Source organism: Drosophila takahashii, chromosome 3R (assembly GCF_030179915.1).
Source record: "Drosophila takahashii strain IR98-3 E-12201 chromosome 3R, DtakHiC1v2, whole genome shotgun sequence".
NCBI classification, from domain to species: domain Eukaryota; kingdom Metazoa; phylum Arthropoda; class Insecta; order Diptera; family Drosophilidae; genus Drosophila; species Drosophila takahashii.
Window position 1 is genome coordinate 28,108,962 of NC_091681.1, and position 17,081 is coordinate 28,126,042.

General features: G+C 44.0%; 3 protein-coding genes across 4 annotated transcripts; 2 read left to right on the plus strand and 1 right to left on the minus strand.

Moving 5' to 3' along the window:
- Positions 1–143: 143 nt before the first annotated feature.
- Ets96B lies at positions 144–6,545 on the minus strand. Its single transcript, XM_017143528.3, has 6 exons — positions 5,964–6,545; positions 5,146–5,316; positions 4,202–4,316; positions 4,015–4,064; positions 1,210–1,888; positions 144–694 (listed from the first exon to the last, which is right to left on the minus strand). Exons 1-6 carry the CDS (start codon positions 6,481–6,483, stop codon positions 307–309), a joined length of 1,923 nt encoding a protein of 640 aa, XP_016999017.2. The 5' UTR covers positions 6,484–6,545; the 3' UTR covers positions 144–306.
- Positions 6,546–9,371: 2,826 nt separating this feature from the next.
- On the plus strand, positions 9,372–10,892 carry LOC108058635 (uncharacterized). Its single transcript, XM_017143525.3, has 2 exons — positions 9,372–9,453; positions 9,508–10,892. The coding sequence occupies exons 1-2, from the start codon at positions 9,384–9,386 to the stop codon at positions 10,890–10,892; spliced, it is 1,455 nt and encodes a 484-aa protein (XP_016999014.2). The 5' UTR covers positions 9,372–9,383.
- Positions 10,893–11,861: 969 nt separating this feature from the next.
- On the plus strand, positions 11,862–14,961 carry LOC108058732 (solute carrier family 25 member 44). Of its 2 annotated transcripts, none has more exons than XM_017143665.3 (4): positions 11,862–11,980; positions 12,369–13,255; positions 13,314–13,441; positions 14,103–14,961. In XM_017143665.3, exons 2-4 carry the CDS (start codon positions 12,562–12,564, stop codon positions 14,292–14,294), a joined length of 1,014 nt encoding a protein of 337 aa, XP_016999154.1. In that variant the 5' UTR covers positions 11,862–11,980; positions 12,369–12,561; the 3' UTR covers positions 14,295–14,961. The 2 variants fall into 2 exon arrangements, with proteins under 2 accessions (XP_016999154.1, XP_070073388.1); XM_070217287.1 differs by lacking the exon at positions 11,862–11,980 and adding an exon at positions 12,093–12,314.
- Positions 14,962–17,081: the final 2,120 nt, after the last annotated feature.

Consider the following 17,081-nt stretch of genomic DNA (forward strand, 5'->3'; position numbering starts at 1 on the left):
ACCATCTTGTATTTGTGATTTTATTTTGGAATCTTTGTTTTGGTTTTGTTAAATTTCTGTAATTAACTCTCATTTTCTGGGGATGACTGTAAAGTGGTTGAGTTTAAGATAGTAAATGGTGAAAATGAGCTTTTCCCAAATTCCAAAACCCAGCTCATCATAACGAAACCTTCATTTCAAATTCGTGACCCCACGCACATACACACGCAAACTAGATTACACAATGTACACGGGACCCGGCCACGCCCACTCGGCCGCATTCCCACGCTCCGCCCACATATGGATACATACACTCCGACTATCTAGCTAATATTTATGCAAGCCGGCGGTATCGTAATACTCCGACTTGGCCACGCGGGTGGATTGCGTCTGGGAGTCGCCGGAAGTCGGGGGCGTCTTGGCCAGCGACAGCGTCAACTGGTGCTGGTCGCCCTTTCCGGAACCGGTTCCGGTGGTCAGGTGACCGTAGGCCATGTTGAACAGGGCGTCCGGATCGCAGACGAACCGATAGACGTAGCGCTCTCCGTTCACCTTCTGCATGATGCCCTTCTCGTAGTAGTAGCGCAGACTGCGGGACAACTTGTCGTAGTTCATGGCCGGCCGGTTCTTCTGGAGACCCCAACGACGGGCCACCTCCTCTGGTTCGATCAGCTTGAACTCCATGCCTCGGCCGGTCCAGGCGATGCAGCTGGCACTGGAAGAAGTAATTTAAAAGGTGAAAAAGATTTTTAACCAAGTGGTATTTTAATAGTTGACCTAATTGGTAAAGATCTACAATGGTAATAATTGGTGACCCCGATTTTTAAAGAAATACTGATTTTGAGAGTTGATCTAATTGATAACGATTAATACTCAAACCTTTGTCTATGAGAAATATCACTTATATTATAGAGAACTTCTCATGTCTAAATGGTGACCCCGATTTTTAACTTATTGGTATTACTGAGGTTACGGTGACCCCGATTTTTAAAGAAATACTGATTTTGGGAGTTGACCTAATTGATAATAATTAATACTCAAATCTTTGTGTGTAAGAAATATCACTTATATTATAGAGAACTTCTCACGTCCAATTGGTGACCCCGATTATTAACTAAATGGTATTATTGAGGTAACGCTGATAAATAGCGATTAATGTTATATTTCAGAGTGTTAATTTACTAAACTTTATTCTAAAATCAATATAAATTCATGGACTACTAAACTCACCTGGTCGTGGGCTCATCCAAAAGGGCCACGAGGAACTGCCAGAGCTGCAGGGAGCCCCTCCGCTGGCTGATCGTCTGGCCGTTGCTGCTGGTGGAGATGCCATTGCTGGCGTAGAACTGATCCAGACGCAGTTCCGCATCGCTGGAGGTGGTGGAGTCCACCACATTGGGTCGCAGGGCAGAGGGATAGGTGGACGAAATGGTGGCGTTGTAGGGACCAGTGTCGTACTTCAAATCCGCATCGCTAACCGCCGCCAAGGTGGTGGGCGAAAGTTCCCGGTAGACGGATTGCGACTGCGTCTGCTGCTGGTGGGCGTAGTGAGAGGGCGTGGCATATACCGCCGAACTGGAAATAACCGCCGTGTGACTAAACTTGAAGGCGGAGGCGGCATGGAGTGGCGTCAAGTGGGTGAGCGCCTGCTGCTCCGTCTGCTGGTGGTGGTGTCCATGGTGATGATGGTGGTTCGGATGCAGTGCAGCCACATGTTGCAGTTGCTGCTGGTGGTGTTGCTGTTGTTGCTGCTGCTGTTGCTGGTGCTGCTGATGTTGCTGCTGCTGTTGTTGCTGCTGATGTTGCTGCTGCTGCTGGGCCGCCGTTGTGGTGGAGTCCGCATCCTCGATCTTTGTGTGATGCTGGAAGTGCTGGCCGGAGGACACATCGCTGCAGTAAACTGCTGCGGCTGCAGCGGCGGCGGCGGCAGCAGCAGCGGCTGCCGGGGCTGAGTCTATAAAAAAAGGATTCAAAAAAGGAGTTCAACAGAAGCTGAGCGAAAGCCGCTTTCATGCACGTTTGAGCAATGGTTTTGGTGTCGAGGGAATGGGCGCTAATTACATGGGTATTTCGGGTACCCTTTGCTACAGAGGGTAATATGGGATTTTCAATTATTTTGACAAAAATTAGCCTAAGCATTTTTGGATATGGTATAACCATAATTTATAAATTAACTCATCGTTAAATATAAAATTTAAAAAGCCAATAAGACAAGACAAATTGTTTAAGATACATTTCTTAAATGGTTTTATAATCTAGGATAATTTTGGTAACTTATAATTAAAATTCCCTTATTAAAGAGCAACCCTCCTTCTGTATTGCCATTAAAAACTCTTTTACATTGTTTTGCTTTGTTTGGGTGCCGTTGGCCTTTTCTAAATGGCCAGGGTATTTAGCAGCAATTAATTATTTAAGCAGCCCACTCCCGTCAGTCGCTGCAAAATGCTCAATATGCTGCAATTTAACGGGGACGCACACAACACCCCAACCGCCGAAGCACTCGAGTTTGCCCTTTTCATTAGGTAGTTACTCCATAACTCCCAGCTCTTCCCACCCCTCAGCCCACCATCCATCCCTCGACCAACCTCATCGCGACTCGACGCTCGGCGCATTAAAAATTCAGGAGATACCTTTGCATAATCCATGAGCAAGTGTCGACAAGTAAAAACATCATTGTCGATATCAACAAACGAGCTGCCGCTGATGGAAAACGAAGACCTGTTGGCCCTGCAGCCCAAGGGTGGGGGTTTGGGTGGGTGAAAGAGGGTGTAGCAGTGCACTACATGCAGAAAAAAATATTTGACTGCTTTGTATAGTAAATAGTACACACCGATTACATGAAGTTTTAAGTTATAGCCTGCCTTTGAATAAAGAAACCTATATCTTGCCTCACAAGTTTTTAATGACATTAAATATAGAATTATTTCATTATTATAGAAGTAGAAATAAAAAACAATTGCTTTTCCCGGGACCATGTTATCTTTCTAAATTATTTTCTAAAATAGGATTCTATGGTGTACTAATTCTTAAAATACTTCTGCTTTTTGTGGGTTTTATAAATGATCTATTTCATTTTTTAGAATTTTTTACGTTTTTCGATTAAACATTTTTTATACCAAATTGGTTGTCTGTTGTATCCCATAATGTAAATGTTTTTGTAAAAGATTTCTATTTAAAATAATCAAAATAAAAAACAAAAGTATATAGTATATAAGAATTAAATGTTAATAGTTCACAATAAAAGTAGAAATAAGTAATATTAGGTAAAAAATCATAAAAAACAAAAAAAAAAACAAAATAATCAAAATAAAAATAAAAAGTATATAGTATATAAGAATTAAATGTTAATAGTTCGCTAATTTAATGATTTTGAAAATTGTTAGCTTTTAAGTATTATATAAAAATGTTATAAGCAATTTTGTCAAAGTGACTAGCGCAATAATAATAAGCTTACGCTTGCAGCGCTAGGATATTATATCAATAAAAATTAAAAAATTAAAAAAATTAAGCCTAGAAATAAATATTTAAACAAAAAAAAATATTTGATTAAACTTTAAAAAATACATTATTTTTTGTAATGTCTAAATTTATTTTTTCTGAGTGTATATGGGTGGATGGGGTGTTTGGGGTGGGTGGTGTAGCTAACACAAACCACTCAACGGCTGTTCCGTGATTGAGCTGTTTGTTCGATGGGCGGTTGGGATTCAGCCCACGCTCGGGACCACGCCCACCGCCCACCGCCCACCGGAGGCCAACTATATCTGGCCCTCGAAATTGAATTGCACGCTTGTGCCGCCGCCAATTGGATTAGCGGTTACTAACACCGGCGATATTGTTATTGTAAATTATGCGCGCGATTTCTTGCATTTTATTTGAAAAAATATTGGGAGCCACTAAGAAGAGGCAGCTGAATTGAATTACCCACCGATAGGTAATAGGTATGCATATCGCGCACAATAATTTGAATAAATGATGAGCGAACGCACGGCTTTAATCATTTTCCTTTCATTTTTCTCAATCTTGGAGGGGACTTACCTTCGTCCTGGCCTTTTTTTAGAATGCCCGCGGGTGGCGATGATGGAAATCTGGATGGAGCATAAATCAAAAGTATATAGAAAGCGCATTATTCGAGGAGCTCGGAGCAGGCGACTCCGCTGATTGACTTAAAGTTGACTTGTCTTGTCAGCGTGAAGTTCAATCCCCGGATTTCTCAGATTCTTACCTGTAGCAGTACGGGTGCGGATGCGGATGTGGGTGCGGATGCGAGTGTGGGTGCGTCACAGCGGGTATGTCAAAGAAACTCGATGTTCTTTCATGCCGCACGCCTTTGACATTCACTGCAGATGCCAGATCAAAATGGGAGGTAAAAATAAAGAACAGGTAAGTCCAGGTTACGTTTTCCACTCATAAATGCCGGAGAAGAAGCTCCCCCGGGTAAAAAAGAAAAACATCTCTTAGTCAAGCGAGGTGGCCTCGACTTTTGTTAGATAATATTTCATATTAACGCTCGCAATGGGATGCCTTTGAGGCCACAAATCGAGCTTGTAACCTGCACTTGACTTGCCCATAATCGAATGCCAGCAAAAATTCAAGACTAGATAGCTAAAAATGGAATAGGGGTCTGGGGATTAAAGCTAACTTTAATTGAGGAATTGCTAGAAAACAGGGGAAAAAAGTCTTTAAACTAAAATCAGCTTAGTATTTGCAGTTAGGTATAGTTATTTCCTATATATCAGTACAAAGTTCGAAACAGCTGCATTTTTAAAAGATTAGTTTAATATTTTTGACCTTATCTAAGTTGTCCTACAGCTACAAATATATTTATCTTCTTTGGGCCTCGGCACGCGCCAACTTCAGTCATGTTTTCTTAATAAAAAACTTAAAAAAACAATCTAAGCTGAAACAAAGCCTCCGGGCGGCAAGGGCAAGCAGCCCGAAATCCCAAGCCCATTCCATGAGAAGCATTTTCCATCCCCCACTCACTTTTCTGAACTCATAATGGAAAATTAATAAACAAGCGAACGTGTAAATAGCAAAAGCAAACAGAAAGTGGATATAGTAGGGTGGAGTTGGCTGTGGGATCAGGAAGAAGGATGAATTACGAGGAGGAGCAGGAGGAGCGGGCTGCATCCGGACTTGACAGTGGACGTGGACGAGGACGCTTACCATTGTACCTTGCGTTCAAGTAACCCTCAGTGGAGGTGTCCAGCCCGAATTTCCCGATTGCCGGCGTGGGCGTGGGCGTGGCATACATGACCAGCTCGTCGGCCAACTGGTGGTGATGGTGGTGGTGGTGATGATGGTGGTGGGCGTACCAGGAGGACTCCCGCGTGAGATCTGCAGAGTGGGGAATTAAAGAAACTTAGCCTCAACTATTTTTTCCAAAAAAAACCTTTATTAAAAATCAATTTGGTTTAAATTTAAAATATACACTACAAAAACTTGATATTTTTGAAAAAATGCATTTTTTTAAAGTTGTTCAATCGTAATTTGAATGAATCAACCCCTACAGCTTAAATTCCGACTGTTTTGAGCAGCTACCAACCAAAGGTGAGGATCCCTAACACTTTTAGGGAAACCAATTTGTTGACTAACTTTAAAATTTTTCATAAGGGGTTACATCATGATTTTTTTGCGAAAAATGAACAAAAATAAAAAGTTTCATATTTGAATGCCAATTGTTTTTAAATTTATTTAAGAGATTAACCAGGTACGACACTCCTTATTCTGACATTATTTTGCACCAAGACAGCCAAAATACCGATTTTATAAACACATTTTTTAAAAGTTAGTATTAGGACAGGGAATTGTCTTTTTTACCCATTATACCGCTTTTACTAGCGGTTTACTTCCCCTTTTAAATAATTCCCTTTTTTATTTAGAAGTAATAGATCTTTATAGTATTTAAAAACCCCTACAAATCGGCATAGATTCCTCCTGTTTAATAATATATTTTAGAATACGCATGAGTATTTAATACAGACCGTTGCAGAGAGAGGCACTTGCTCCGCCCGAGCTGGAGGATCCGGAGGTGGCGTTCATCAGGGCGGCCGTGGCGATGGGACTCGGCGAGGAGGGTCCTTCGCCCAGGGCCAAGCAGCAGGGTGGTGGCACAACTGGCGGAACCGGCGACGTCTTCTGGCCAATGCAGATGGCCTCCATGAGGCCGTGACCATGACCATGACCCTGGGCAACCGAATCCAGATCGCTGGTGTGGCACTTCTTGCGCTCCGCCTGCGGACCATCGCAGCTGGAGGAGGCGGAAATGGCCTTGGCCACCGCCGGCAGGGTGGAGCTGACGCAGGAAACCACCGAGTCGGTGGTTATGGTGGATGTGCTGGGCAGGGCGCCATGGTAGAGCCCCAGGTGGTGGTGGTGGTGCGGGTGGTGCGGGTGGTCCAGGTGCGTGAGCGTCTGCTGCAGCTGCTCCAAGTGCGTCTTGGCCTCGCCGTAGTCGCTCTGCGGAAGAAGGAAATGAGGCAGGGCGCGCCAGGAAATTGTCATGAGTCTGGGAGTCTCTTTCGGCGGGGATTTCGATTTCGATTTTGATTTCGTCTCGGCCAAATTAGTTGTCAATTTGCCATGTTTTTGGGGGTTGCCCTTTAAGCCAGTCGCACTTTAAAGCCACCTGCTGGGTGACTCGACTGCCACCCGCTGCTAACAGGTTGCTCAGACAATGGATTGGAATGGCCAACTCGTCACATTGACATAGTCAAGTGGAACTTGTGGCAATTAGTCTAACAGCTTCTTTTGCTTTTTCTGTTGCCTTTGCCATTGCCTTTGCCGGGTGTCAATTGGCCGGGTTCTCTTGTTCTTGGCCATTAAGTAATGAGCCATTGTCGGCAACAACTACTGAAACTCTGGAACTGGACATGATATGATATGGTATGTGGATGGGTGTATGCCAACTCCAACTGCGGTTTATTGACACTTGTACACTTAATGAGCGTTGGGCCGAGGTTAACCTTTGTTTATGGTCGCACTCTCGCTCTCTCCGGGTTATCATATCACCCTGCTCGTGGGGCTCATTAAAGCCGACAGGGATTTCACTTTTTCATGGGGGAAACTCGATGACAATATAGTCTCTAGCAAAAGATATGTGGATAATACTAGATCAAGGTCTTTAATTTTTCCCATTAAAGAACCAAACCTGAATAATTATTATAGAATATTAAATATTTAGTTGAAATATATTATATTATTATGTGGAAAAGTAACTATTCCTTTTAGTTTCTGGTTAAGATGTGGGTCACTTTCGAAGTTTCTAATTTAAATAGGTATCCCAAATAAGTTTAACATTAATTCAACAAGCAAAGACAATAGAATTTCTTTAAAGTTTCCGATCAATTTTCCTGCCTTTGTTTGTTTTCGGAACCCACTTTATCGGGCCTCCAGCCCGAAGTGCATCCAGTGCTGCCCTCATTTCGAGTCCCTTGCTTGACATTTGGAAACTGGAGCAGCAAGCGATGCGATGGATGCAGTGCCATGTGGATGTGCTCCGTCGCATTCGAGAACCATTTGTGCGATAGTTACCCTTAATTACATGCCCGTAATCGTTGCCGGTTCGGTTCGGCTCTATCGGCAGTGTGCCACCCAACTTCAAGTTGGAATAGAAATGGAGAAACAACCTCAGATGGAAACGCAGAAAGCGGCACCGTCCCTTTTTTCTCCATTTTCGGCCAGAAGAAATGCAGAATGCTCGACTTTCTCCCCCCGAAATCGGGGGTTATGTAAATCTTGAACGCGGTACATTCAACTGGCAGTCCAATGGCGTTTGGCAATCCATAACGAACTACTCTTCCGCTTTTTGCGCGCACAAATTTTTGATAAATTGCAAAATATAGCGCCGAATTGCGTTTGCTAAGTGCAAGCGAACCATTTGTCAAATCAAATTACCGCAATTATTTAGTGTAATAGTGTAACTGTCATGTGCGAGCAGCTAAAAGAAATAAAAATACATCGGCAGCCAAGCGATGTCACCTGCCACACGTGCGCAGGTGCAACAGGGAACTACTTTTTGGACGGTTCACCTCGAAGGGGAAACTCCCTTAACAGGAAAATATCTTCTAAAAATTTTGTTAGAAATTTAGGGAAGTTTATTTTTGGATTTATAGAATTTATACCACAAGAATAAAATTAATAAAAAATATTTGTAATAAAAAATCAAGTGCTAAAATAAATAATAACTTTTTAAAAAAATAAATATTTTTAAAAATATTTTTTATTGATGATGGAATGATCTTTCCATTGATCGATCATACATTTTTGAATTAATGTAACCCCTATTCATTATGCAAATCTCAAAACAGCTATCTTCATAGGGCAAATACCCTTCAGTACCTTATAAAGCCCATGGGTCCGCCCATTAGGCCCTAATTTGTATGCGCAATTGGTGCCAATTACAAGTGCAATTGGGAAAACAAACTGTGGCGGTGGGTGACTGACTCATCCGACGGATTGATCAACTTTGAACCCTCTGAAACAATGAGAGAGATTACGGCGCATGCGCGCCCGCAACTGACATTACGAAACTTTTCTCGTGTTTACTTTTCGGCGCTCCGAGTGTGTATACAATATAAGGTATATATATTATACGGGTATATGTACTGATCTAGTTTGCAGCAGCCCAAGGGGGCGGTTGAGAGGTGAGGCCCGTGAGGCCCACAGAAGACAATGCTTTTCTTTCTTCAAATTGTTTTAGTCTTCGGTCTTTTTTCCCTTGTTTTTCCCCTCCACGACGAGGTGCGTTGTGTGGCTTGGCTTGACTGATTCGGACTCCGAATCTGTCTCTTTTCGCGTCTGTTGGCTGTGGATCCGTCGTGGAAAACACTTTCACTGCACATGATGAGGCAGTGACACGGTCGTCACCATCACGATGGCTGCTCTTCTCCGTCTTCTTGTGGGTGCTGTGCCTTTGGTGGCAATGGAAGCGCAACCGAGCCAGTTTCTCGATCCGCTTGGGCCTCGCATTTTCGGTTCAGCTGCGGTCGCGTTCGGAGGTGTTTCCAGATGGTAGAGGATTCTTATAAAGAAATATTACCAGATTGATAATCCAATTCAATTTAGGAATTATATACCGAAGTCAAAGTTTTAAAAGATTTCTTAAAGGAACCAAACCATACATACGAGAACTAAAGTTTTGGAGGACTACCCTATTCACAAGATATATTTCTTGAAGAACTAAAGAGTGTTGATAACCTACAAAAGAATTCCAGTACAAACAAATGAAATAACTTGAAAAACTCAAAAATAATTCCAAATAATTAAAAAATATCATAAAATGTGTTGAAAATATCGAAGTGGTTGTGTTTTAAAAAGCTTTAAAATAAGTTTAAAGGGTTTTTAAAAAACCTATAATCTGAGTATAGTATCTATAATACCCACTCCATGTTTGCTATACTGCCATGCTGAAAATCGTGAGCCGGTATCTAAATAGGCTGCACTTTCTGCTGACCATGTGGGCTCTGCTGCAGGGTAAGTGACCACCACTTCATCCTAATCCCAATCCTACTAATCCCTGCTCCTTAGTGACCCTCTGCCAGCCGTATCAGTTGCCCCACCGCTGCTCCAACCGCCTGGAGAACGCTTTGGAGCACATGAGACGTCGTAGTATCCAGACCAAGAGCTCCTCCTATTCGAGAGCCATGTGGGAGCCACCGCCGCAGAGTCCCTACCAGCTGTACCACAGCTTCTATGGGCAGCACAGCGATCCGGAGGACGACTTCTACAACGTGGGCGGTGGTGGCTATAATTCGGGGCGTGGCTATCATGCCAAGCTGCTCCACCGGAGCGGACAGCCCTATCCCTTCTCCGATTCCAGTAGCTCCGGAGCTCTGGAGCTGGAGGATCTGCTGGCGGTGAACCAGCAGAATCAGCAGCACAGACAGCCCCACAAACTGGCCATTTCCCGGGTGGATGTGGAGGATCTCAAGGTGCGAGTGCCGCCGGCCAAGTCGGCCAACCGCTGGGTGGAGATCGACAAGTGCAAGTTCAGCACGGAGAACTCCACGCTGGACACGCGGCTGATTTTTCCGGATCTCACGCTGAGCGGCAAGGTGGTGATGCAACCGATGGGCGGCAAATGCCACATGATCCTGCGACTCCGGCATGCGGGCATCGAGTTCCGAACGGTGCCACTGGGATACGAGTCGGGATCGGGGCAATCCTCCGCGAACTATGAGCAGTCCAGGCGATTGGGAGCTGCCTCCGTGCGCACGGATTCCCACTTCGCCGAGCCGGGATTCATATCGGTGTTCGCCCACGGATGCCAGGGACCCACTGGGATTCGGTTGCGCCAGAACTCCAAGCGGCGGTTCGGCAGTGCTCCGGATGTGGAACTGGGCGAACCGCATGTGATTCTGGGCAGCAAGAGGCCGCAGAGATGGGGCAAGTTGCACTACACTCAGGATTCTCAACCAGATTCTCGGCCAGTTGGATACGATATACGACGGGGTCAGAATGGCAATCCTCAGCGGGATCGCAGCGTGGAGCTGGGCAACGATAGCCAGGCCCAGGATTCGGGTGAGTTCGTGGATGTGAATGGCGACAACTTCTACCGGCGGCAGTTTAGCAAAAAGCGGAGACGCCGCCGGCGGTTCGCCAAGGAGAACTTGGTTCCCGACCAGATCAACTTCAGCGAGGATGTGCTGCACTTCGAGGATGAGCAGCTGCAGCAGCTGGTGGAGCCGGATGCCCGTGCCTTTGCGGACATCTTCAGTGGAGCAGCCAGCGGAGGAGCAAGTTCCAGCGGAGATCGCGAGGAGCTGGTGGGCGAGGCCATGTCCCACGAGCTGGAGAAGCTCTTCTCGATGGGCGTGCGGGGTCTGCTGACCACCTACATGCAGCGGGCCCTCCAGCCGGCCATCAAGGAGACTCTGATGGAGAACATGGGCTACACCCTGAGCTACGGCTAAGTGCCTCCAAGGACTCCTAGTTTAAGCCCTATTTATGTCCAGAGATGCAGCAGAAATAAAAGCTTTAAGCGAATCTTACCAATTTGGCTGTATCCATGGATCGATTTTGGTCCGGCTGTCCGGATGCACTCTTGAACTTGTTGGATTTTCACTAATAGGATCTGGACATCAATAGTCCTCAATTATTCAGAGCTCGTTGGAGCTTTCACTTGGCTTTCACTGGCGACTGATCAGCGCGCATTCCGTTGCCTTTCGTGCAGTTGCTTTCGAGTTTCCGTGGTGACTGGCTGAGGCCACCTGGCCAGGATGCCTGGCAGCCAGGATGCGGCCGGAGTCACCTTTTTTGGGGGTTGGTGCCCCGGGATGCTGGGCAGGAGGCACTGCGCAGGCGCGTCACGCCTCCGCTTTCGGCTGATTGGTTGGCTCTTTCCAAAGGGGAAGGACCAATGGGCGGCTGGCGTGGGCGGTAAATAGTGTCAAAAGGAAATGTCAAAAGTCAACAGATTTGACAGCAGTTTGCAAAGCATTTAAATTTGAAATGGGGATTACAGGTATGCGGCTGTTTGCTAAAATCTTCTGTCTTTGTTAGGGCAAAGTAAATGATAAATATCTTAATCCTAATGATGAACATTTTAATGATTATTTTTAAAAAACATTTAGAACAAAATCCTCAGATAAAACAATTAATTTACGAAATTAATTTATTATTTCGTAGTTTTTCATTATACAAATGTTGAATGGAACTGGTAAAAATTTTTATAAAAATAGACCTGCTAATTATAAAATATTTGTGTAATTTACTGGTCATATCCAAACAAAGTTATCTATTTAAGATAATTAAAATGCATTCTTTAAAAATGTAAAACCGACATTTAAATGGAAGCAACCCCTGCTTCCGGTTCGAGTCCACACTAAGCCCTTATCAAAGCTCTCCACCTGCACTTGAGGCATTTTCAGCTTCATTCCACCCAATCCTCTGGCCACACTTTGCACTCCCAAAAAATCTCTCTTATAGCAATTTTTCATTCTCATCAGATTTATTATGTGATATGTACAAAGCAAATATCCAAACAAGCACACAGGCGTAGGTAAGTGACCGCGGAACCACCTGGGAGACCAGCTCTCACCTCACCCAGTGTTTGAGGCCGAGGAAATCCCGTCCAGACTCCGCGTGAAGAGTTTGTTTACGTCCGTGTGTGCTTTTTGCACGGTGGGCGAGGGGTGGCTCGGGGGGCGGAGGCCACTCAGTCAGGTGTCTGCGCATTATATAATAACAACTCCGAATCGGCGGAGGCGCCAAGATATATATAGATTAGATAGCCACCGAATAGATTTGGATTTCCTTGGCCTTGGCGGAGGAGCAAAGGTCACGGGCGGCCCATCGAAATCCGTATCTGTCTCGCGACCTTGGGAACGATTTTCGTGCGTATGCCTCCGAGTTGCGTCAATGTACTGATGATGCTTTGTATTCCCCAGATCAGATATATATATACATATGTATGTGAAGACACGGCAACAATAAGCGGCGGACAAAGGAACCCATCTAGAGTCATGCAGGTCGAATGCCTCCAGAGACAACAGCTCGCCAGGCTGTGAGGGAAGCCCACATCGCACAGAAGCCTCCACGCATGCGAACGATCAGGAGGATCACCTTAAACAGATAGCAGCTATGGCGGAGAGCACCTCATCCCGCCTGGCGGTGCAGGCACCCGGCGGAGCAGGAGTTGCGCCCGACGGGACACCCTACATCCGCACCATCGAATGGGACATGATGAACAAGACCAAGTTCTTTCCGCTCTCCATGCTCAGCTCCTTCTCGGTGCGCTGCTGCCTCTTCCCGCTCACGGTGATCAAGACGCAGCTGCAGGTGCAGCACAAGAGCGATGTCTACAAGGGCATGGTGGACTGTGCCATGAAGATCTACCGCTCGGAGGGAGTGCCCGGCCTGTACAGGGGCTTCTGGATCTCCTCCGTGCAAATAGTGTCCGGCGTCTTCTACATCAGCACCTACGAGGGCGTGCGCCATGTGCTCAGCGATCTGGGCGCCGGGCATCGGATGAAGGCCCTCGCCGGCGGCGGCTGCGCCTCGCTGGTGGGCCAGACCATCATAGTTCCTTTCGACGTGATATCGCAGCACGCCATGGTGCTCGGCATGTCGGCCCATGCCGGCTCCAAGGGCGATATCAACCCGCTGGGCATCAAGTCGTGGCCCGGTCGCAGTCGCCTGCACATCTCCATGGACATTGGCAGGGAGATAATGCGACGCGATGGCTTCCGGGGCTTCTACCGCGGCTACACCGCCAGCCTGATGGCCTACGTACCTAATTCGGCCATGTGGTGGGCCTTCTATCACCTCTATCAGGGTAGGTCTTCCGCCTGTGAGTGAGATTAGATTATATTCATTTCGAACCCTATTCGCAGACGAACTTTTCCGCATCTGCCCCGTCTGGGTGTCCCATCTGTTTATCCAGTGCGTGGCCGGCAGCCTGGGTGGCTTCACAACGACAATACTAACCAATCCATTAGATATAGTGCGAGCGCGTCTGCAGGTGAGATTTTATTGCCTCATACAATGCCTGTTTTACTCAGTTTTTATTTAATTATTTAATTTACATTTCGCTTTATAAGTGTATCAAATCGATACTATCTACATAAATGCCAAAACTGCGTTAAATTTAATTTAAAAAATATTTTTCATTCTTAAATCAGAATTTATATTAGTCTAAAACAGCGGTCGGCAGCGTTCTATTAAGTGAGCATAGGGAATTGCTCTGTCCATCCGCTGCCTCTCATGTACACTGTAGAACAGCGGTCTACACACACACATTGATGAGCTGCCCAGTGCAAATTACTCACACAAATATAGAACAAAATGTCATCGTTTGTGTGTGCCGACCGCTGGTCTAAAAGATTGTAAACTGTGTTCCGCACTGCTATTTTTATTGAAGATGGCTTATACAATGCATGTTTTACTCAGTTTTAATTTAATTATTTAATTTATATTTTACTTTAAAAGTGTATCAAGTTGATACTATCACCATAAATGCCAAAACTGTTTTACATTTCTTAAATCAGAATTTTTATTAGTTTATAAGATTGTAAAATGAGTCCCGCATTGCAATTTTTATTGAAGATGTCGTAATTCTTATCGCTACAATTAAAACTGCTCGTCACTCATGCGTAATCTATTAAACAATGTTTTTCCCTCAGGTCCACCGTCTGGATTCGATGAGCGTCGCTTTCCGGGAGCTCTGGCAGGAGGAGAAGCTGAACTGCTTCTTCAAGGGCCTGTCCGCCCGCCTGGTGCAGTCGGCAGCCTTCTCATTCAGCATTATCCTAGGTTACGAGACCATCAAGCGCATTGCGGTGGACGAGCAGTACAAGCACCAGATCCGCTGGTGAAGAGCGCACAATCCCCAGCCAAACTGAAACCAACTCAAAACTGCATTTACGCGACGTACTGAGAACCACCAGAACCTGAGGAGATTCGCCGAAGATTGTAAATAACAAAGGCTAGAGGAAGCAGCAGAGGAGCAGAAGTTAATTAGTTGAATTGCCAATGATAGCGAATTATTAAATCACTTTTGGCGGACGCATCGAGGATGTACTTTTGTAGAGGACTAGGATGTTCAAGTAACGCAATTCAATATGCAAATACCCCAAAGTGTTGTAGCTTAAAGTGTACATTATTTTTGTTATACTTAGTCGTTTTATACCTAACACGCATAGAGGCCGATCGGTGACAAGAATAATTTATTATACACATAACTATACTTGTACTTGTACGTAATTGATGATGATGTTGATAATACTGTTGATTACCTTGGTAGCCCAATTACTTTTACACCATTTAGCACAGCAATGTTTGCGCCAACAAATACCACAAACTGGACATGCCGAATTAGAAATTAATATCGAAACAGGGTCGCCCCTTCCCAAAGGTCGGGAGGCACTTACTTAGTTAAGCATTCGTGTGTGTGTTCTCTGAGTGGATAAACTAGTTTTAGTTTGCATTATAATAAAGTACAAACCAAGAATTGTTACATTTTTGGCCCTGTAAACTATGAAATCCAAGAGCTCTGTGTGTGCTGACGAGATCGCTCTTCAGCTTTAAAATTATCATTCTGCAAATAGGCTGGATTCGATAACAGCTTTTGAAACTTGTCATCTAAAGAACGCTATTTCTATATCGTTTAAGGACAGTGACTGGACGATCATGAGAGCTCGAAGACCTTTATTGCTATATCGTTTTGAACGGCGCCATTTGTTTTGCACTGTTTAATGAATGGCATTATTTCATTTATAAAACCACACGTTTGATGGAAAAAACCATTGAACTTTGAAATCTTTCCGTTTTCTATCACATCTTGAAATCCGAATATAAATAGAGCACTCTTCACAGAGAGAATGCATTTGAGTTGAAAATGTTCTTAAAAGTAGGAAGTGATTTTTATACCCTTGTAGAGGGTATTATAATTTCAGTCAGATGTTTGCAACGCAGTGAAGGAGACGTTTCCGACCACATAAAGTATATATATTCTTGATCAGCACCAATAGCCGAGTCTATCTAGCCATGTCCGTCTGTCCGTCTGTCCGTTTCTATGCGAACTAGTCTCTCAGTTTTAAAGCTATCGCGATGAATCTTTCCCGAAGGTCTTCTTTCTATTGCAGGTAGTACATATGTCGGAGCCAGCCGGATCGGACCACTATATCTTAAGGCTCCCAAACAAATATAAGAAAATTCAATGTAACTTTGTAGGAAGTAGGCGTTTTGATTCTTGACTACTTAAAAACAAAATTGAAATAAATCGAAACGCTGAATCTGGAATCTCTGGAACTGCACCGAGTGAGTATTCTTTTATCTACAAGGGTATATAAGCTTCGGCTGGCCGAAGGTAGCTTCCTTTCTTGTTTAAGTTAATATTGGTTTAATGTGCTGGTATCCAGTTAAATTGATCTCAATTATGATCACCGTTTTGTTCTTAAATTGAACTCGAAACGTGCTTACCCCGTTTTCAAGAACAAATGTTCTCGTGCTAACACGAAAACATGTGATTTTAAGAACGAATGTTCTCAATTCAAGAACAATTATACTTACTTTTTCTCTCTGTGTAGATTACTGGAATCAATTTGATTGGGGATACTTGGTCTATTTTGCGTACAAAATGGGCACATCATCTAAAACTCAGTTCATTGGATTTTTTCGGCTTTCGGTTCCAGCTGTACACTTTCATTATGCTGAAATTTGCATTTTTCTTTTTGTGTGCACTTGTTGCATACAAGACGTACGTCCTGGCCAATCCCCGACCACCACGGACACCCCGCTCTTCGGAAGAGTCAGAGAACCAAATGACTTTCCAAGACTTCGATGGACGACAAGCCTATATTGAGACGTCCGATTTACAATACTGGAGTTTGGCTTATTTTGCCTGTAAAGAAAATAATGCTCAACTATTGGATCTAAAGAACTACATAAAGGCGGCGGACTTCGGAAGACATCTCAAGCATAATACAAGGTACTGGGTAGCTGGCAGGCAACCCTTTTATGTGAACGGACAACTTAAAACCTATGAATGTTTTTCAATTATGAATGGCGTAAAGACTTCAGTTTCGTGTGGCTTAAATTTACCTTTCATTTGTGAGAAATAAAATTGTAAAAATTGTATTGACAATGTTTATGCCAAATCAACAAAATTTACAAAATTAAAATTTAATTGGGCTTCTAATTGTTTGGGGTTAAAGTCACGAAGAAATCAGATTAAATTATTCGGGAACTAAAGAATACAGCTTATAGAAAGTTTACATTTTTGGCTTATCGGACTCTTGTCAATCGTTGTTAATCATTATCAACAGAATTGTTTTTCAAGGAGCCACATTTGGTTTTTCTGCTTCTGTTGTACAGTTTAATTTGGCTACATTTTGGGTGCTAATTTCTATTTCCTTATATGCAACACGTATGGTCAAACCCATGGAGTGTTACCCCAAAAAGTCTGGAAGGATACTACTTACTGGATACCTAGCTACAAACAATTTAAGGCACACCGACTCTGCAGTTTACAATGGCCTTTAATTTGTGAAATTTCTTCGACTTTAGTCGATCTACGTTCCAATAATGCAATTAAAAGTAGAAACGAGATTCAATTAATTACGAAAATCAATAACAGGAAATTTTAATAATTCGGATTTTAA

Coding starts and splice junctions, on each gene's coding strand:
- LOC108058635 (XM_017143525.3), top strand. CDS start 9,384: ATGCTGAAAATCGTGAGCCGGTATCTAAATAGGCTGCACTTTCTGCTG. Junction 9,454..9,507: donor CATGTGGGCTCTGCTGCAGG/GTAAGTGACCAC, acceptor CCTGCTCCTTAG/TGACCCTCTGCCAGCCGTAT.
- Ets96B (XM_017143528.3), bottom strand. CDS start 6,483: ATGACAATTTCCTGGCGCGCCCTGCCTCATTTCCTTCTTCCGCAGAGC. Junction 4,317..5,145: donor CTTGAACGCAAGGTACAATG/GTAAGCGTCCTC, acceptor TGGCATCTGCAG/TGAATGTCAAAGGCGTGCGG. Junction 695..1,209: donor TTGGATGAGCCCACGACCAG/GTGAGTTTAGTA, acceptor TACTTCTTCCAG/TGCCAGCTGCATCGCCTGGA.
- LOC108058732 (XM_017143665.3), top strand. CDS start 12,562: ATGGCGGAGAGCACCTCATCCCGCCTGGCGGTGCAGGCACCCGGCGGA. Junction 13,256..13,313: donor CTTCTATCACCTCTATCAGG/GTAGGTCTTCCG, acceptor CCCTATTCGCAG/ACGAACTTTTCCGCATCTGC. Junction 13,442..14,102: donor TAGTGCGAGCGCGTCTGCAG/GTGAGATTTTAT, acceptor TTTTTCCCTCAG/GTCCACCGTCTGGATTCGAT.